The sequence below is a fragment of the Maylandia zebra genome, linkage group LG16 (assembly GCF_041146795.1).
Source record: "Maylandia zebra isolate NMK-2024a linkage group LG16, Mzebra_GT3a, whole genome shotgun sequence".
Taxonomy (NCBI): Eukaryota; Metazoa; Chordata; class Actinopteri; order Cichliformes; family Cichlidae; genus Maylandia; species Maylandia zebra.
Genome location: NC_135182.1, coordinates 1,870,887 through 1,892,272, shown reverse-complemented (window position 1 = coordinate 1,892,272; position 21,386 = coordinate 1,870,887). Strand labels below are relative to the sequence as shown.

Sequence of the window (21,386 nt, the reverse complement as noted above, 5' to 3'; positions counted from 1 at the left end):
GATAAGAAGCATGACTGCAGGACAGTGTTTCATGCATTCACTGAGATCCTGTCTTTGCTCTGCTTTAATGGCTTCTTAAATGGCTGTTTTATTTTTTGTGTTGCCGTGTGGGCGCTGCTGACCTTCAGCTGCACCGAGCAGCAGAGCTGTAACATAAAAACCTCTCCACTGCAGCCACTCTGTGCTTTGGATGCTGCATTTTAAATCTTTTTCTTGCTTGTTCTGTTCCTGGTGAGCTGCAGAGTCACAGCTCCATCATTTCTTCACTGTGTGCCAGTTTCCTGTGAAGATGGAGGTGCCTGTAACTGCCCAGCATGACCTCGAGCACAGTCATTTGCTCACACTGTGCCCAATCCTAGCAGTGCTTCATGTGAACAGACCGAAGCCTCGCTGTGGACAGAAGCAGTCCTACGGGCTCGTCACCTACCAGAACAGATACGCTAACTCGCTGACCACAGCGCCATCTTCTGTTTTGTTGCAGTATCACACAAGAATACAGCCTCCTTTCAACTTTGATGTCACAGCTGTCCTTTCTTCATATTCTGCTGACAGCTTTCAGGAAGTTTAGGGGCTAACCTGCTCTTTGAATGTAGTCCCAGCCTAAAATAACACTTACAATGTCGTCACTAGGAGCTACTTATGATACTCGAAAGCTTTCTGAACAGTGTTTCCACTGTGACTCTCACCCAGGTGACAAAGCAGTGACCCACGTCCTCTGGAAGCTGCTCATAGTTTACCAGCTCCTTTAGGAAAATACTGCAAAGACACAAACAAACAGACTGTATATTTTTACTGTAAATCACTCAAGTAACACAGACATTGTTCAGAATGGTGATATGTGAAACCTCCAGATGCTGTGAATGAGTTTAAAGCGTTGCTGCTCATTGAACTAATGCGTGGGTTTGTGCAGGGACCACAAAGAGATGAGACACAAATGAGTTTGTCGTGGACAGCTGGGGGGTGTGGCCCATGCATGAACACACACAGTATATTAACAGGGTTCAGAGCTCAACTGAACACACACACAGACAGCACATTCAGCTGCAGACCTAATCTAAACGTCACTCACTTGCTGTGGAAGTCATATATCTCCTGCATGTTACCAAATATGATGTGCTCTTTGTTAGCAATGCCAGGTGGGATCTCCTCTACACCGTTGGTCATCTCCAACAGGTACGTCTGACGGGCACACAGAGCCGTCAGCCACACAGCACAAACGTACTAATGTCCACAAACAAACTCGCTCGTTGTTCTCACCTCTAAACACTCCTGAAGGTCTCTGACGTAGGTCTTCTCTGTCTGCAAGAGCTCTGCCATGATGAACCTGAGACAGGAAAAGACTTGAGACTAAAACGCAAACCAAAGACTGATCCTCAGAAACACGTGAAAGCAGCACAGCTGTAAGGATGCATTCACGTCACGTCAGTGTGCAGACTTTGGTTTAGCTAACGTGTGACGCTTCCACAGACAGCAGCCACTCTAACAGAAGACAGCTGAAGTCACTGCAGTAATACCCCCACCGAATCTGTATGTATCATAACTTTGTGTTGTTTTCACACCCGTGACCTGTACAGGAGCAGAGGCGACCTCGTCTGTGGAGTGGATGTGAGTGGCTGCGATCGAACGAGGTGAACTACTGTAGTGACACATGATGATGACTCGGTCCTCCTTTCTTTCCAAACTCACTCTTTCTTCCTGGCAGACTTCCTCTTCTCCTCGTTGACCTCATGGTTGGGGTCACGCAGTTTGACCTCCGGGTCATCTGTCAGGCTGGCAGGGATGGTGTCCAGTTCCAGGTCTTTGTTGTCCTGCACAGAGAACATCATTTCTGCCAGTAATCAGAAGATGTTTCTGGGACTGCACTGGCACAAGTGTGTGTTGCTGTTTTCACCTCAGAGCTCATTCCCAGGCTCCTCTCCAGGCTCTCCTGGTATTTGCCCATCCGTGCAGAGAAGTCACGGTACCTGCGGTCCACCGTGCTCACCCAGCGCTTCAGCTCCAGCACGTGGGCGTGCCCCTTCTCCACCAGACTGTCTGCCAGCTGGATCAGCAGCTTCACCTTCTCCTTGGTTTGCTGCAGGATGTTGTCAGACACACAAATTACAGAAGCTGAGGAGTCGCTGATGTTCAGCATCCCTACGTGGCCCTTTGTGAAACACACTAATACCTTGTGGGACATTTGTAAGTACATCTTTGAATATCTCGTATCTGTTGTCAGGTCCCACTCTGTGTGGGCTCATTATGACCGCATATACATCCTTCTGCACAAAGATGAAACCAGTGGATGTAGCTGCTTCTCTTCTGTCACGCTGGAGATGATTCACTGCAGGTGTTCACGTCTATCTGTGGAGTGTCTGCATTTATCAGTAACTCCAGTTTTAGCAAATTTAGAATAGAATAGAATTCAACTTTATTGTCATTGCACACGCACAGGTACAGGGCAACGAAATGCAGTTTGCATCCATCCAGAAGTGCTTTAGTGATATAGATATATTACAACATATATTAGCAATAATATAGATATGTAAGTATATTACACTGGCTCCCTGTAAAATATCGAGTTTAAGATTGAAAGTTTTTAATAATATGGCGCCCTGTTATTTAAATGAACTCCTCAACATGTGTGACAAAAGAGCACTGAGATGCTCTTAGCACAACCAGGTCTGGAAGCACAGAGGAGCTCGGGCAGCAGCAGCCAGACTGGAAGAATCTGCCAGAGGAGACTCGTACGTCAGACTCGGTTCAGTCTTTTAAATCGCGTCTTAAAACTCACTTTTTGACCCTGGCTGACCCTGAGTACCATCAGGCCTGTTTGATGTTTTTCTTGTTAATTCACTGTCGTCTTATTTTTCTGAATTTGTTCCTCTATTGTTTTCTCTTGTTTTAACTGATGGTGAAGCACTTTGGTCGACTCTGTTGTCCTTCAGTGTGCTCTACAAACACATTTTGAGTTGAACTGTAACATTTTCCCATGTTTGACCAGGAAATCCTGCTCAGAGTGTTTAGTTTTATTAGAAGCAGTTAACAGTCTACTCATCCTCTAATATTAATCACTATTTTCACTATATTCAGATTCTTTCCTGATTTTGCACTCTTTACATGTTGAGGGTTGATTATAATCATCCCTCACCTGCTTGAAAGCTGTGAGGTGTTGATGACCCAGCACCACCTCACCGCTCTGCTGTCAGACTCCCACGTGTGAAAGTGGAAAATTACCAAACAATTGATGCAAACCAAAACTTTAAGCCTAGTAAAGTCAAAAGTTTGGGCACGCCTTCTCCTTTAATGGTTTTTCTTTATTTTCATGATTATTTACATTGTAGATTCTCATTGAAGGCAATGAACACACACATGGAATTATGCAGTAAACAAAAAGTGAGCTGCATGAGGTCGTCGCCTGAAATGGTTTCCAACAGTCTTGAAGGAGTTCAGAGATGCTGAGCACTTGTTGGTCCTTTGCCTTCACTCTGCGCTCCATCTCATCCCAAACCATCTCCACTGGGTGTAGGTCAGGTGACAGTGCAGGCCTCCATCACTCTCCTTCTTGGTCAAACAGCTCTCACACAGCCTGGAGGTGTTTGGGGTCATTGTGCTGCCCTGACATGTGGCTGCAGGATGCTGTGGTAGCCGTGCTGGTTCAGTCTGCCTTTAGTTTGGAATAAATCTCCAACAGTGTCACCAGCAAAGCCCCCCCCACACACACACACCATCACACCTCCTCCTCCATGCTTCACAGAGGGAACCATGCACGTAGAGACCATCGTTCACCTTTTCTGTGTTGCACAAAGACACGGCAGGTGGAAGCAAACATCTCCAATTTGGACTCATGAGACCAAAGCACAGATGGTCTAAAGTCCATTCGTTGTGTTTCTTGACCCAAACAAATCTCTGCTTGTTGCTTTTCCTCAGTCGTGGTCTCTCAGCAGCTGTCTGACCATAAAGGCCTGATTCACACAGTGTCCTCTGAACATGTAGAGATGTGTCTGCTACTGGAGCTCTGTGTGGCATCTATCTGGGCTCTGATCTGAGCTGCTGCTAACTTGTGATTTGTGAGGCTGGTGACTGGGATAAACGTATCCTCAGCAGCAGAGGGACTCCTGGTCTTCCTTTCCTGGGGCGTCCTCATGTCAGACAGTTTCATTGTGGTCTTGATGGGTTTTGCGACTGCACTCGGGGACACATTCAAAGTTTTAGCAGTTTTCCGACTGACTGACCTTCAGTTCTTAAAGCAATGATGGGCTGTTGTTTCTCTTCACTCAGCTGATTGGTTCTCGCCGTAATATGAATTCTAACAGTTGTCAAACAGGCCTGTCAGCTGTGCACCAACCTGACTGCTGCACAACACAACTGATGGTCCCAACGTCATTAAGAAGGCAACAAACTCCACCATGAACCCTGACAGGCTCACCTGTGAGGTGAAACCTGAGAGAAGGTTTGCAGCGCTGTCAACAAAGAAAGAGTAGAGTCTAAAATATGAGACTTTAGAGTTTTTTACAGAGCTTTGCTACATAATTCTATAAATCTGCTTCAGATATTTGATGTCTTCAGTTTGTATCTACGATGCAGAAAGTAGTAAAAACAAAGAAAAACCATTAAAGGAGAAGGTGTGTCCAAACGTTTGACTGGTAGTGAAGTTCAAATACAAATCAGAGTGTGTAGGGTGAACATCTGTCTGTTCACACACACACACACACACACACACACACACACACACACACACACACACACACACACACACACAGGACATACTTTGGCACAAAGTCTGAAGTGATGGTAGTCATTGAGAAGCTGCTGTGTTTCCTCGCTGCTGTCACCGGGTGACGTGTGCGTGGCCAGGTAAACCTCACCTGTCTCCTGGATCCAATCCAGTGCCTGCACACAACAACACAAAAACACCACACATAGAGTTGATCCTGCCCCTTTGTGTTAACTGTGCCTCTCATTCCTGGTGCCAGAGGATTGTTGGAAAAGGTGACCACGAGGGCAGTGGACCCCGGGGCGGTGGCCCGATGTCCATGATGCCATTAATGGACATAGAAGCGCTGAGTGGGCCGAGGAGTGACACAGCGCAACGTATGGTGACCTCTTGACCTCGTGGTCAAGAGACGGAGTGTGGAGATCAGGGAAATATTTTACAGCTACTATTCATAACCATCATTACCATTACATTAATGATCATTTCATTAAAGCATTTATTCAGTAGATTACACATGTTCTTAGTTATGATTATTACACCTATCACAGAGAGTCTGGTAAAAGGCCAGAAGCATCAACGGGCGGGGTGAGGCCGAGTGCATTTTGAGGTCGAGACACACACGCAAACAGTAGTTGGACTCATGTTTAGGTAAGAGTTCAAATATTCAAATAATAGTTTGCAAAAGCTTGTAGCTGCAAAATTATGTCTGCATAAGGGACAGTTTGCTCCAGGAGATAAGCGAGAGTTAGAAGATTAATAGGAAGCACCTGGCCTCGAGACGGAGAAGATGTCCTTTTAGATGTGTCGAAAGTCGTCAACAGAACATCTGTGCTTTTGAAACTTATGCATGTGTTGTATCTGCTTTGACGCATGAGGGGGCGTCATAAAAGTAAACCCTGATGGTATAAAAACAACTGCTTGTGTATCATTGGGCGGCGATCGATGCTGTCGGTGTGCAGTGTTCATCTCCCCACGCGTGTGTTCATTACAAATCATTGTTTGACCGACTCTCCAGGACCAATTGTTGTTTTTGTGCTCACCCTCAATATTTGAACAGTGGTAACACTTTATACTAACCAGTATTAAAAAGCTGAACGTTCATGAAACAGGCTGCTGCTTAACCATCAACGATCTTTATAAACCATTAGCAACATTTTAATTTATCTTTGTTGTTTTTGTGAAATCAAAATATTTGACATGCACAAGGTTTCCTTTAGCTTCTATCTTGTGATGCAGTATTGAGTCTCACACCACACTGTAGTGCTGAAAACAAACAAACAAACAAACAAACTTTACCCAAATCCTGATCTGCTCCTACAGCTAACCATGGTGCCCAAACCTGACAGCCAAGGTAAGCTAAAGAACTACAACGTGAGAGAAACAGGACACAAACTGTGCTTTCTAGGACTTTCCACCACTGCCACCCTCAACATAGACACCAATGCAAAACCTCCTAGAACCACCAGAGGGCGTCGATCCTCCACAACAGCAGTAACAGCAAACAGGTTACTTCGTGTCACAATTTTGAACAAAGCTTTGACCGATGATTTAGATCAGCAAACTATACACCGGCTACCTCATAAGTGAGTATAGAAGAACATCATTTGGATAATGATGCATTAGTTATGCTGAAATACAGGAGGTATAAGAAAGAGACTCGATGTTATTGCACTTTGAAACTCACAGTTTCAGCTACAACAACACAAGTTGTGATAGGACAGTAAAACACAGCGTCCACAGCACCAGGCTGCAGCAGACATTCAGCCATTCATTTAATTTTCTTAAACTCAACGAGGATAAAACTGAAATCCTCCTTGTTGCTCCACAGTTTCCCTTCTCGGGTTCAGAGCCTTGGTGTCATCAGACCGTTCACTATGCTTTAAATGTCACATCAATAATCTCACTGTTCTATTTCCATCTACGTAACATTAACAGATTACGTCCTTTTCTTTCCACACAGCATCCATTCTTGTCCACAGTCTCGTCCATAGTCTCCCGCATTGACTGTTGTAATTCCCCTCCATCAGCTTCAACAGGTTCAAGACTGTGCTGCTGACATGATCAGCAGAACCCCTCCTACCAGCACATCACTCCTGTCCTGCAGGAACTTCACTGGCTCCCTGTGAAAATCTGGATAATATACAAACTTCTTCTGCTCACCTTCAAGGCCTTCATAACCTCGCTCCTGCTCACCTCTCTGCTGCAGGCTGTGGAAGTCTCTGCCCACATATAAGAAACACTGGTTCCAGTTTAAATCTCTGCTCATCTGTTCGAATCTGCATTTTCGCTGTGAACTTATCGTTTATTTTATCTTCTGCTTTTTGTTTTTCATTGTTCTTCGTTGACATTGTTCTATTATGTGTTTTACTGTGAAGTGTCCTTGGATGTCTTGAAAGGTGCTTTTAAATAAAATAAATGCATTATTATCCTCTCCCGTCCGCACTGCTCTGGACTGTCTGCAGCTGGTCTGACTCTGCTGCACACTTCCTGCTTTATTTGCTCACATCAGTTCTGGACCCTGTGTGCAGCTACGGCCCCTCACTGCTCTGCACAGCCAGCTACCTGCCCGCTGTAGCCCGTCTCATTGCCCAACACATCTTAACAAACAGCCAAAATGTGTGCAAACAATAAGTGTTGCTAGGCAACGCGGACTATAGTGTTAGAATGACAACCCTGTACGGCTCGAAGCACAACTGGTTGTATGAGTTTGAAAACATCCAAAATTCCCAATATACAAACACATATTTGAAAAAGTCATGAAATATGAAACGATGTGTTTTTAACAGCGTTGCATGAACTTAACTCAAACAGTGTTTATAGGTGCACTGCAAACTCTACTCATTCTGTGCAACGTTGTAATAATCACCCAGTGTTTACAGTACTAACCTTTGTCATTTTATTGTTTTATTACTGCAAATAACTATCAATGTGCTACTTATTAAAATAGGTTACTATAAAGCGTTACCCAGAGCTACGATGAGCCTCGTGTCAAAGCTGAGCGTTCGTTCTTTGGACTTCACACACTCACCTGTTTGGCGCTGCGTTCAAACACCAGATACTGCTGACACTGGTCCAGCCGTCGTTTCTTTAATGTCCAGAAGTGAAGGACTCTGTTCTCTCTCTGCAGCAGCTCGTTCAGAATAGCTGCGCACACCAACACAGATCAGGGACAATAATCACAGAGTTCATCCCTAACTGCTACACAACCTTCCTAACTTGCCTATCATGGACATGGACACACACACGCTGCATCAGCAGCACTGACCTTTAACCTGTTGCTCAGGTCCCCTGGTGTGACCGGCAGCTCCAGGCATGCTCACATTGTTCCTGTGAATGTACTTCAGAAATACCTCTGCATTCCTCCGGGCCAGAGTGCACGCCTGTAACACACCAACATCAGTAAACATGCTGCTTGTCTGTGCAATGTCTATGTGTTTGCTAATAAGTGCTCAAAGCTGTCAGGGACATCCAGATGATCAGACCAGATAATGTCCCTGACGCGCCCTTTCTAGGCAGGAACACCAGAAAACACCAGGATCCACAGAGGCTGGGTCTGAAACACCCGGTGTAAAGGTGCTGCTGAGACAGTCCAGCACCAATGTTCCCTCTAAGCTGCACACTGCTGGCACGTCTCTGCGCACAGAAAATCTGAGTAGCGCACAAAAAAAAAATCTGACCTGAATTGAAATTGAAATGAAAACTTTAACAATTCTGTTCTGCAGTGTGAGTCAGTGACTGGCTGCTCCCGTATGGGATCAGAACGATGCCACCTTATCCCACAGTCCAGCCAATGATGTGATTCACATTCGTATATACGCAGCTAATCAACATCGCTGACAGGCTCTGACAGCGTCCTTATGTGCGACACCGGTGTTTTAGCAAAGAGGCTGATGTGGAGTGAAGCCACGTTAATGACAACGTGCACAACCATTGGAGATGTGAGCAGGACAGACGGAACAACTGACGGACAAAGTGTGGACTTTATACCAGTTTTTAAATTGTGTTGATCGGCCACGTAAAACCAGAGTTATGATAAAATATCTGCAATGTTTGGTTTTCTTCCTGAATACTGTCGTTGTTTATACTTTATATAGAAACTGCGTTTTATAAGGAAAACACTCAAAAGCCTGTGAGCTAAAACAACACCAAAAAAACCAGCCTTTCCTATTGGTGGAAAAATGTACCTCGTGGACCAATCAAAAAATGATATGGCAACATGGCATTTAGATGTTTAGGGAGGGGGAAGTTTTAGGAGTGACGGCGTGTTTGAGATGTGAGAGATTTGCCACGTTTAGCCTGTTTGGAGTCTAAAGTTAGTGTGTTGTCTTGTGTAGTTAGTGTGTAGTTAGTGTGTAGTTGGTGTGTATTTGGTGTGTAGTTGGTGTGTAGTTAGTGTGTAGTTGGTGTGTAGTTGGTGTGTAGTTGGTGTGTAGTTGGTGTGTAGTTGGTGTGTAGTTAGTGTGTAGTTAGTGTGTAGTTGGTGTGTAGTTAGTGTGTAGTTGGTGTGTAGTTGGTGTGTAGTTGGTGTGTAGTTAGTGTGTAGTTAGTGTGTAGTTGGTGTGTAGTTGGTGTGTAGTTGGTGTGTAGTTGGTGTGTAGTTAGTGTGTAGTTGGTGTGTAGTTAGTGTGCAGTTGGTGTGTAGTTAGTGTGTAGTTAGTGTGTAGTTGGTGTGTAGTTAGTGTGTAGTTGGTGTGTAGTTGGTGTGTAGTTGGTGTGTAGTTAGTGTGTAGTTGGTGTGTAGTTGGTGTGTAGTTGGTGTGTAGTTAGTGTGTAGTTGGTGTGTAGTTGGTGTGTAGTTGGTGTGTAGTTAGTGTGTAGTCGGTGTGTAGTCGGTGTGTAGTTGGTGTGTAGTTGGTGTGTAGTTAGTGTGTAGTGTAGTCAATAGTGTTGTTGTGTGTCAGAACAATGAGGCGCCTGCTGAGTGTTACAGGTGTTACAGCAGTGACACATCTGCTGCTGTCAGGCCTGCAGGTATCAGGCTGTTGTTCTCCTTCATCTCATAGTGGACAGAAATTATTTTTGGAGCGGCACAAATAATTTGTGTGGCATCAGATTTGATGCAGAACAGCTGATTGTTCTGTAAATAGTTTGAAATGTTTGTTTAAAAAACGCCTTGGCTGCATTTTTAGGTAAACAGCTGCAAAAAACTTTGTTGTTTGCATAACTCAGTTACTTTTTTGAAGAAGTAACTATATAATTAATTACCCAACATTGGTCATTATATATTATATTTTGCAGACAGAGTTACAGACTCTCTCCCAGACCACAGACTCAGACTCATAATACAGCCAGAGCTTTTAAAAAATAAAAAAAAAAGTTGTGTTTTCAAAATTGGAGTTCAAGTTATTTTTACTTCCAATAGTGTTAACATGCTACACAGGTGATGAACAAGATTTTTTAAATTTTCATTGTAAGTGGGCTAAAGCAGTTAATTAAAAGTAGTCTAACATAAATGCTGTAATCTGATTATTTTAATAAACCATGTAACTTGGATGATTCGATGCTGGCGTGACCACAGTGCACACGTCTGCTGTTGCTCACAGTGGTCCAAGGGACGCTCAGGGAGACACATGAAACATTACAGGGAACATTGTCCAGCACATTACAGCAGGGTGCAAGATGCTAGCAGGCAGGGTGTACATGGAACGCCATAACCAAGTGGCCGGCATAGTGTACAGGAACATCTGTGCCGAGTATAACCTGGAAGTCCCGAGGTCAAAATGGGAGATGCCCCCAGGGTGGTGGAGAATGACCGAGCTAAGATCTTGTGGGACTTCCAGATACAGACGGACAAAATGGTGGTGGCTAACCAACATAGTGGTAGACAAGCAGCCGCTGTGATAGGTGTAGCTATACCGAGTGGTAGCTATAGCAAGGAGGAGGAACATGAGAAGCTGGAGAAGATGTGGAGGATGAAGGCAACAGTGGTCCCCGTGCTAATCAGAGCACTTGACCATCAAGCTAGGTGAGTGGCTGCAGCAGGAACAACATCTGAGAACTCTGCGATGAAGAGCACAGTCCTAGGAAAAGACCCTGCAGGACTCTCCAGCTCCCAGGCCTCTGGTAGAGGACACTAGCTTGAAGTACAAAGATGCCCGCAATGCAAGTGGGAAACTTTTATACAGTGGGGCAAAAAAGTATTTAGTCAGCCACCGATTGTGCAAGTTCCCCCACTTAAAATGATGACAGAGGTCAGTAATTTGCACCAGAGGTACACTTCAACTGTGAGAGACAGAATGTGAAAAAAAAATCCATGAATCCACATGGTAGGATTTGTAAAGAATTTATTGGTAAATCAGGGTGGAAAATAAGTATTTGGTCACCTCAAACAAGGAAAATCTCTGGCTCTCACAGACCTGTAACGTCTTCTGTAAGAAGCTTTTCTGTCCCCCACTCGTTACCTGTATGAATGGCACCTGTTTGAACTCATCATCTGTATAAAAGACACCTGTCCACAGCCTCAAACAGTCAGACTCCAAACTCCGCCATGGCCAAGACCAAAGAGCTTTCGAAGGACACCAGGAAAAGTATTGTAGACCTGCACCAGACTGGGAAGAGTGAATCTACAATAGGCAAGCAGCTTGGTGTGAAAAAATCAACTGTGGGAGCAATCATCAGAAAATGGAAGACATACAAGACCACTGATAATCTCCCTCGATCTGGGGCTCCACACAAGATCTCATCCCGTGGGGTCAAAATGATCATGAGAACGGTGAGCAAAGATCCCAGAACCACACGGGGGGACCTGGTGAATGACCTGCAGAGAGCTGGGACCAAAGTAACAAAGGTCACCATCAGTAACACACTACAACGGCAGGGAATCAAATCCCGCAGTGCCAGACGTGTTCCGCTGCTGAAGCCAGTGCATGTCCAGGCCCGTCTGAAGTTTGCCAGAGAGCACATGGATGATACAGCAGAGGATTGGGAGAATGTCATGTGGTCAGATGAAACCAAAGTAGAACTTTTTGGTATAAACTCAACTCGTCGTGTTTGGAGGAAGAAGAATACTGAGTTGCATCCCAAGAACACCATACCTACTGTGAAGCATGGGGGTGGAAACATCATGCTATGGGGCTGTTTTTCTGCCAAGGGGACAGGACGACTGATCCGTGTTAAGGACAGAATGAATGGGGCCATGTATCGTGAGATTTTGAGCCAAAACCTCCTTCCATCAGTGAGAACTTTGAAGATGAAACGAGGCTGGGTCTTCCAACATGACAATGATCCAAAACACACCGCCCGGGCAACAAAGGAGTGGCTCCGTAAGAAGCATTTGAAAGTCCTGGAGTGGCCTAGCCAGTCTCCAGACCTCAACCCCATAGAAAATCTGTGGCGGGAGTTGAAAGTCCGTGTTGCTCGGCGACAGCCCCAAAACATCACTGCTCTCGAGAAGATCTGCATGGAGGAATGGGCCAAAATACCAGCTACTGTGTGTGCAAACCTGGTAAAGACCTATAGTAAACGTTTGACCTCTGTTATTGCCAACAAAGGTTATGTTACAAAGTATTGAGTTGTATTTTTGTTATTGACCAAATACTTATTTTCCACCCTGATTTACCAATAAATTCTTTACAAATCCTACCATGTGGATTCATGGATTTTTTTTTCACATTCTGTCTCTCACAGTTGAAGTGTACCTCTGGTGCAAATTACTGACCTCTGTCATCATTTTAGGTGGGGGAACTTGCACAATCGGTGGCTGACTAAATACTTTTTTGCCCCACTGTATATACATGTTATTAGTTGTGTAGAACATGATGGCATCATCTGCATACGTTATTTATCAAACAAAACAAGCCCAGCAGCCTGCTTTGTTCTTTTAGACAGTGAGACATGAAATCACCTTGAGGAAGGCTTCTTTCTGCTCCAGGTGCTTACTGATCAGAGGCAGGAGGTGGTCGCTGTCGGATGAACTTCCCACTTTGTCGTGTGTGCCGCACCAGTCTTCATCGCGGCGGTACTCCTGCTCCAGGCTCTCTAACACACTGCACACCTGCACAGACGCACAAACAGTTACCTTCCTGTTGCTGATGTAAGAAAACAAAAACAGCGACGGTGGAGTTTGCTTGAAGTGCACCTGTTCAGATGTCTTGTAGAAGGCTACGGATGCATTGACCAGCTTCAGACGGTCCTCCATCTTCAGCATCAGTTGCTGCCAGTGCACGGCAACCTTCTCAGCACAGCTTCGAATTGCCTCTGGATCATAATGACTCGCCTGTAGCATCATCTGACAAAAGCAGCAAAAGAGGTCAGAGCTGTCAACTACTGACGACGGAGAAATGAAGGGAAACAGTTAGTTAGGCATTAAAGAAGATTCACCTCAGCTTTTTGTTGGACCTGCAGAGCACTCTGATGTGTCTTCTGAAGAGAGTTAGCGTGGAACAGAGACTGGAAGAGAGGAGATTTGGTTATTATCTCCACTTTCACTCAGTTCAATATACCATTCCTAACATGCCTTTGTGGAGGTCTACACAAACACAAGGCTTAAAGGTTAAAGGGCCTCTAAAACTTTTAAAATCTCTTCCAGGCAAAAAGAATCTTTAAAGTTCGACTCTGTGCCAGAAAAGATCATTTACAGCTTTGATTACAATTCTGATGATTAAGCTGTATTAAAATGATCCTAACATTTCATTCACTGTTTTATTTAAGTTAAATACAGCAGTAAGGAGGCAAAAGTTTATTTTATATTGTTGATCATATTGTTGTGCACGAGTGCGTGAGCCTGGGTACACAGCAGCACATCAGCAGGAAGATGCAGGAGTCATATCATCAAGACACACACACACACGCACACACACACACACACACACACACACACACACACACACACACACACACACACACACACACACACACACACACGCACGCACACACACACACACACACCTTCAGACTTCTGTGGTCAGCTATTTAAAGTAACACCACAGTGACAGCACTTAAAGGATTTACTGTGTGTGTGTAAGTGTGTGTGTGTGTGTGTAAGTGTGTGTGTGTGTGTGTAAGTGTGTGTGAAGCAGCTGTAACTGTTCAAACTCAGAGCAGAATGTAAACGACTGAGGTAAGCCTGGTTCACACACACACATCACAAAGAGCACCTCTGTGTCACTGCGTGCACATCTGCTACGATTCAAACCAGCACACACTGAAAAATTATTACTCCTGTACAGTAAATAATTAGGCCGTGTGTGTGTGTGTGTGTGTGTGTGTGTACCTCTATAGCCATCTGGAACTGCTCATGCTCCCTCTGAAGCTGCTCGGCCTCAGACAGCGAGCTGGCGTTGACCATGCTGGCGTTCAGCATGGACTCTCCGTTACGTATCCAACCCAACACCTAGACAACGAGTCAGACACCATGACAACATACGACTTATATAAACATGCAGGTGTATACACGCTGTGGCGGGAAAGCCTCCCTCACTAAAACCATATCTGTACTAATAACATGTAATACGTGTGCGTGTGTCTGCAGACGCTGTGGAGCTACACGAGTGAAGCTCGGGAAACTCCAGCTTCAGTCCTGCACGACTAACACGCGCAAACATCTGGGAGCGTTTATCATGAGTAATGTTTTTATTGACACACTTACTGAAACATCTTTAATAATGTGTAATCAGAATATCAGTAGGACTACACCTCGGACCTTTTGTGTGACATGCGTCATTCTTAACAAAAGGAAACTTACAGCAGTGAAAGGTCAAAGGTTATTTTGTGCAAGTACAAATAAATAGACTGTTTTTGGCTTTGACTGATGTCTTAATGGACACACTTGCACTACACGCATTATGTTAGTCAGAGCTTCAACTACACGACACACACAGCTTCTGAGAGTTTACAACAACTAGTGTTGATGCACCTGTGACATGCATGTGCTCCTCGGGTTACATTTCTTTGTAACACGGTGAAATCAACGCGTTCACATCCCAAAACCTAACACATGACATCATGTGACTGTGGCAGGTAGGAGGCACGGCCCGACCCCGATTCACCGCTCAGTGACATCTTCCCTCGCCGGCTGCAGCTCTCCGCTCACAGCTCGACATCCACATCAACAACAATCATTTACGTGCAGGGGGGAGTGATTTCGCTCAGGCGCGCCAGCCTCCAACCCCATTCTGTTGGTTCAATCCAATCACAGGGACGCGCAAGGTTGCCTCAAAACATGACAACCTGTGAGTGTTATGTGTGTTTGGAGTGAGAGTGGTCCTGTGGAAGATGACGTTAGCCATGGCAGACGAGGTGCCTCATCTATTCAAGGTTGTGAACTTTACTGACGAGTGATCTCAGACAGGATAGCAGTGAGGGTGTGTGCCTGCGTGTTATTAGCACGTTGGCATGAGCTTAATAAATGATTCAGCTGTATCCATTTGCAGCAGTAGCAGTGTGTTTCCTGTCTACACACACAGCCTGGCTGTTGTTCCTGTCACTTCTCCAACATCGAGCAGCCTGTTCAAAACGAGAACAGTTGATAACAACGTTGCTCTAGTTGGACTAGGATCCAGCTTTCTCTGAGTCTCGATGTTTTCTAGATCTGGGACAACAAACTGAAGCTGCATAGCAAAGTAGGTTAAAGATGGAGTCGTCCCTGTGAGTGCCATGCCTTCACCTGTTTAACTTCTCCCTGCAGGTGGCGCAGCTGAAGAGTCTGCTCCAGCCGCGTGTGCGTGTGCTGCACGTTGACCTCCACCTCCTGCTGCTTCTCATGCAGGAACTCCAGCAGCTCCTGAACCTGAGAGGCCAAGTCCAAGTCCTTCTCTCCCGTCAGCTCGATTCCTGTGACAAACACACACGTTCTGCTTCTGTCATGTCAACAAATTAGTGTAAAGGAAGTTTTGGAGAACCTCAGAAACCAGAGAAATGCTGCTATCTAAGAAAGGATAAACAAGCCAAGCCCTGTTTTCAGGATCAGAGAGACTGTATTTATCCCCAGAGGGCAATTCATTTGTAATTTGTATGCATTTGGTAAAAATAAGAAATAATGGTAAATGGCCTGTGTTTGTATAGTGCTTTACTAGTCCCTAAAGCACTTTACACATCCACACATTCACACACTGGTGATGGCAGCTACATTGTAGCCACAGCCACCCTGGGGCGCACTGACAGAGGCGAGGCTGCCGGACACTGGCGCCACCGGGCCCTCTGACCACCACCAGTAGGCAACGGGTGAAGTATCGTGCCCAAGGACACAACGACCGAGACTGTCGGAGCCGGGGCTCGAACAGGCAACCTTCCGATTACAGGACGAACTGCCAACTCCTGAGCCACGATCGCCCACGTGACAAAGTATGAATTGCTGAATAGCTGCAAACAGAAAAGATTCACCATGTTGCATCTTAAGGATGCTATATTCCCATTTAACTTTTTACTTTCACTGAAAGTGATTTTGGGCTTCAAACAGAGCGTTCAGTTTGTGTGGCGATTCAGAGAGACTGATCCCACCTGGGACCAGAGTAGCACTCTGTTAGTGTCAAGGTCAAGTTTAGTTATGCTGCACAAAGTGCTTTCCCAAAGTCAAATGCACAACAATGATGGAATCCAAATATAACAGAGAAAGATTAATACGACTAAAACAACAAGGACTAAGGCTGTGAGCACAAAAGTGTGTGGCTCAGTGTGCGCTAAAGGCAGTGGATAAAAAAGTCTGGACCTGCCACAGAAAGGCTCTGTCAGATTCAAGTTCAGACCTCATGGTTCACTCCTGCGCGCTCATAGAGGAATCATGTGTGCGTCCCTTACCTGAAGCCTGGACCTCCATGATGTACTGGTGCAGATCTTGACCCTGCTGCATCACCTCATAGGTCATGTTGTTCATGGCTGCTTTCCTCTCTGCGTGCCGCTTCAGCCGCTGTTCTGCCAGACCGATATCCTCTGAGCCGGCGGACGAGGCACCGCCTCCCCCGCTGCTGCCGCCGCTGCTAGCGCCCGAGCGGCTGGTGTCATTCAGCTGACGAGACAGATCCTCGTTCCAAGCGTCTAGTTCTGCCGTGACCTGCCAGAACGGGAAAAGCGAGCAATCATAAAGATTCAAGTGAACAACAGAACACAGCGAGAGCCAGACCTGGTCCAGCAGCTGATCTGAGCACTTGGTCCTGACAGACTTGCTGACAAAACCTCAAAATTAGCAAAATATGTTTTTCTATTCTGCTCGGTGAAAGAAAGCGCATTGATTGGCGTTAACACATCACGTCTAGTTAACTGTACGCACTGAGCCAACATTCCTCTTGCCTGACCTCTATCGTGTACTGCTCAAAGATGCGAAGCTGCAGAAAGATGTCCAGCTTGATTTTGCGTTCATGGAACAGCTCCTCCATCTGGCCCTGGGCTTCATCCAGCTGCTGCAGCACACCCTGTATGTGCGCAATGGAACTGCAGTGTGGCGTCTTATTGGTGGACATGGCTGCATCCCTGCAAAAACACAGGATACAGGAGGAGACGATTCAAAATGGTCCAACTCGTCTCCAAACTCGAGGATGCGTGTGCTCCTGAGAACACCAGTACAGAGGTCATATTTCTCTGTGTTTAGAGTAGCATGAATGCTGCCTGCTCCACTCTGTGTGTAGATGAAGAGCACACACACACACACACACACACACACACACACACACACGGCCATGTCTGTTATCTTTGTGAGCGCATTCCCAGGCTTCTGCAGCTCTTTGCAGACCCTACAGAGTAACCGAAGCACCGCCAGCATTCGTGCTTGTGCACGATGCACTATGAGTTTATAACCTTGTGGTGGTGTCGTGTTATTTCATATCCAGTGCCAGAACAGAAAAAAATACAAGTAAAAATAAAATAGGCTGAGTATTAATTAAAATATTATTGATCATTTGGAGAATAAAGCTGTAAAGACACTGTTGCTTCAAGACAAGCGGCTGCTGTTCCCTCTGAGTTACTGAAATCATGCTTCACAGTTGGTTTGAGTAAGGAAGTGTGGCGGAGGTGTGGTCCCGGGCGCGGCTGCAGGGGAGGAGTGGTGCAGTGGGCTCAACGGGGCGGTGCTGGAGATGCCGGTGAGAACAGCTGATGGCGATTTGGACTGATAATGGTTTCCTTCCCTTTTTATAGTGAGACGGAGAGGAGCGGAGGGAGAGGGAAATCAGCTGGGACCGACAGCTGTCAGACTGTGTTCATATCATAACCTGGGAAAACTATGAATAAATGTGGAAGCTGGTGATAAAGACCTGTGTGTGTGTGTACCTGTGTGTAGTGCATTTCACAAGTGGTGCCGAAACCCATGATCCGGCCGGCGTGGGGATGTCCGACCCACAGGCTGCGCCGCCCGCCCAGCCTTTGCAGTTTCTGGTGAAGATGTGCCAAGACCAAGCGGCGGCCCAGCGGGCTCACCTGGCTGCGCTGCAGGAGTAGGCGGACCGGCAGACTCTGGTTCTGGAGCAGCTGGTCGGAGCCGCTGCCCCGCCGAAGCCTCCGCCGCTGTCGGTGGCGATGCCCCGGATGGGGGACGACCCCCAGGTTTTCCTGGAGACTTTTCGTGCCACGGCGGAGGCCTGCCAGTGGCCGCAGGGGGAGTGGGCTCCGCGTTTGCTTCCTCTGCTGTCGGGGGAGGCTCAGACGGCGGCCCTGAGTCTGCCGCCGACCTCGAGGAGCAGCTTCCAGGACGTGAGCCGGGCGGTGGTGGACAGGTTGGGGCTCACCGCTGAGGATCATCGCCGGCGGTTCCGGGCCTGTCGGCTAGCCGCGGCGGATTGGCCGTTTGCTTGGGCCCGGCAGCTGCATGACGCGGCGGTGCGCTGGCTGCAGCCGGGATCGTCAGAGGGCGAGACGCTGCTGGTGGACAAGGTGGTGCTGGAGCAGTTCGTGGAGGGGCTGCCTGCGGAGACGGCGAGATGGGTCAGGTGCCACCGTCCCGCGAGTCTGGAGGTGGCGGTAATGTTGGCGGAGGACCACCTTGCCGCTAAAGCAGGGGAGCCCGGGGACAGCGGCCGGAGGCCGAGCAAACAAGCCCCAGTGCCGGCACCGAGGCGCCGGGTACCTGCGCCAGGGCAGGCAGAGCGGGCGCCGGCGCTGAGCCCCACTAATCCTTTTGCTGCGTTTGTGCCTTCCCGGGGATCAGACATGAGCAGTGCCGCCCCTGAGCCACGGAGAGCAGCACAGACACCGGGGCAGGAGTGCTGGAAGTGCGGGCAACTGGGACACCTGAGGAGGGACTGTCCTCTGATGGAAGTGGGGCAGGTGTTCCGCGTTGCCGGTGTCCCAGCACCCTCTCCCGGTCCAGGAGGGACATACAGCATTCCGGTAAGGACTCGAGGGGGTATACACCATGCTTTGGTGGACACGGGCTGCACGCAGACCCTCGTGCACCAAGGCTTGGTTCGCCCCGGGGCATTGCTGGAGGCAGAATGGGTGGAGGTGAAGTGTGTTCATGGTGATGTTCACAGGTATCCCATAGTGCCGCTGTTATTAAAGTATAAGGGCAAAACGCATAGAGTAACGGCTGCGGTTAGCCCGCGCCTGTTCCATCCCCTAATTCTGGGCACAAATTGGCCGGGGTTTCTTCATCTGTTGGGACAGTATGCGGGGATGCAATCACAACCGTTAGTAGCATGTAGTGTCTGCGCGGCGCTCAGCGGTGACGCGGGGTGATCCGACACTGACTCCGGGGAGGGGGAGACGGCGGGTCCTTCATGGGAAGCCCCGCCGGCTCCGGAGGTTTCCCCCACGGGTGATTTCCCACTGGAGCAGTCTCGTGATGGCACCCTACGCTCAGCCTTTGACCAGGTGATTGAGATTGATGGTCACGTGGTGCGCCCTGAAGCCGTGCGGACCTACCCGCGCTTCATTTTATCAAAAGATAGGCTATATCGAGTGAGTCGTGACACTCGCACGGAGGAGACTCACACCCAGTTGTTGGTGCCGCAGGGCCGCCGGGAAACGATTTTCCAGGTGGCTCATTATGACCCCATGGCAGGGCATATGGGATACGAAAAAACTCTGGAGCGAATAACAGCCCGATTTTATTGGCCGGGCATCCGAGCGGATGTGCGCCGTTGGTGCGCGTCCTGCCCGGACTGCCAACTTGTTAATCAACCGGCCATACTAAGAGCGCCTTTGCGCCCGCTCCCACTCATAGAGGTCCCGTTTGAGCGCATTGGCATGGACCTCATCGGGCCGTTTCATCGGAGTGCACGCGGCTACCGCTTTGTATTAGTCCTGGTGGATTATGCAACGCGGTACCCGGAAGCAGTTCCGCTGCGCACCATCTCGGCTAAGAGTGTGGCCCAGGCACTGTTTCAGGTCATCTCCCGAGTCGGAATCCCGAAAGAGATACTGACTGACCAGGGCACGTCGTTCATGTCTCGTACACTGCAGGAACTGTACGAATTACTGGGCATTAAATCTATTCGGACCAGCGTCTACCACCCTCAGACGGATGGGCTGGTGGAGCGGCTGAATAAGACTTTAAAGTCCATGATTCGTAAGTTCATTAACGAGGATGAACGCAATTGGGATCGCTGGCTAGACCCTCTGTTATTTGCAGTGCGGGAGGTGCCCCAGGCCTCCACGGGATTTTCTTCCTTTGAACTACTGTTCGGCAGGAAGCCGCGTGGGGTGCTCGACCTGATTAAAGAAAGCTGGGAGGACGGTCCGAGCCCCGCCAAAAATGAGATACAGTACGTGTTGGACCTGAGAGCAAAACTCCACACTTTGGGGAGGTTGTCACGGGAGAATTTGCTCCAGGCTCAACAGCGTCAGCAGCGCCTGTACGACAGAGGGGCTAGACTCAGGCAATTTTCACCGGGAGACAAAGTGCTTGTGTTACTCCCTTCTTCCAGCTCGAAGTTGCTCGCCAAGTGGCAAGGACCCTTTGTGGTCACACGGCGAGTTGGGGACGTTGACTATGAGGTCACTCGGTCGGACAGGGGAGGGGCCACGCAGATTTATCACCTCAATCTCCTTAAAGAGTGGAGAGAGGTTGAAACCGCTTCTCTGGTGAGCCTGGTTAAGGAGAGAGATGAGTTGGGGCCGGAGGTGCCAAATTCCATCATTCCTGCCTCCCTCCCTTGTGATGACCATCTCACACAGGCCCAGAGAGCGGACGTTGTCGCGTTACAACAGCGGTTTGCAGATGTGTTCCCCCCCCTGCCCGGCCGAACGTCTGTCATTGAGCATAATTTTGTAACGCAGCCTGGCGTGACGGTGCGTTCACGGCCCTACAGGCTTCCTGAGCATAAACGGCAAATCGTTCAGAGGGAATTGGCTGAAATGCTGAAAATGGGAGTGATAGAAGAGTCGCACAGCGCCTGGTGTAGCCCCATCGTTCTTGTGGTAAAGAAGGATGGGTCTATACGGTTCTGTGTCGACTATCGCAAGGTGAATGAAGTGTCACGTTTTGATGCTTATCCCATGCCCCGGGTCGACGAGCTCCTGGATCGGCTGGGCACGGCCCGTTTTTTCACGACACTGGATTTAACCAAGGGCTATTGGCAGATTCCCTTGTCTGCCGAGTCCAAGGAGAAAACGGCCTTCTCCACTCCGTACGGGTTGTACCAATTCGTTACGCTTCCGTTCGGCTTGTTCGGAGCCCCTGCCACCTTTCAGTGCCTCATGGACCGGGTGCTGCGTCCGCACGTTGCATATGCTGCTGCCTACCTGGATGACGTGATCATCCACAGCGACACCTGGGCGGAGCATGTGCCGCGGTCCTGGAGTCCCTGAGGAGGGCGGGGCTCAT

General features: G+C 47.9%; 1 protein-coding gene across 4 annotated transcripts in view; it reads right to left on the bottom strand.

The window, feature by feature from the left end:
- The window catches only part of kalrna (kalirin RhoGEF kinase a), a 147,866-nt gene that overhangs the window by 56,785 nt on the left and 69,695 nt on the right, over positions 1-21,386 (bottom strand). For all 4 annotated transcript variants that reach the window (XM_076875398.1, XM_076875397.1, XM_076875399.1 and 1 more), the window contains exons 17-31: positions 16,924-17,098; positions 16,430-16,682; positions 15,300-15,466; positions 13,908-14,027; positions 13,016-13,084; positions 12,774-12,923; positions 12,540-12,689; positions 7,962-8,076; positions 7,725-7,840; positions 4,750-4,872; positions 1,892-2,074; positions 1,687-1,808; positions 1,258-1,324; positions 1,070-1,179; positions 687-756 (exon numbers count right to left, since the gene is read on the bottom strand). In XM_076875398.1, coding sequence (XP_076731513.1) covers positions 687-756; positions 1,070-1,179; positions 1,258-1,324; positions 1,687-1,808; positions 1,892-2,074; positions 4,750-4,872; positions 7,725-7,840; positions 7,962-8,076; positions 12,540-12,689; positions 12,774-12,923; positions 13,016-13,084; positions 13,908-14,027; positions 15,300-15,466; positions 16,430-16,682; positions 16,924-17,098 — 1,990 coding nt within the window. The remainder of the gene's footprint in view (positions 1-686; positions 757-1,069; positions 1,180-1,257; positions 1,325-1,686; positions 1,809-1,891; positions 2,075-4,749; positions 4,873-7,724; positions 7,841-7,961; positions 8,077-12,539; positions 12,690-12,773; positions 12,924-13,015; positions 13,085-13,907; positions 14,028-15,299; positions 15,467-16,429; positions 16,683-16,923; positions 17,099-21,386) is intronic.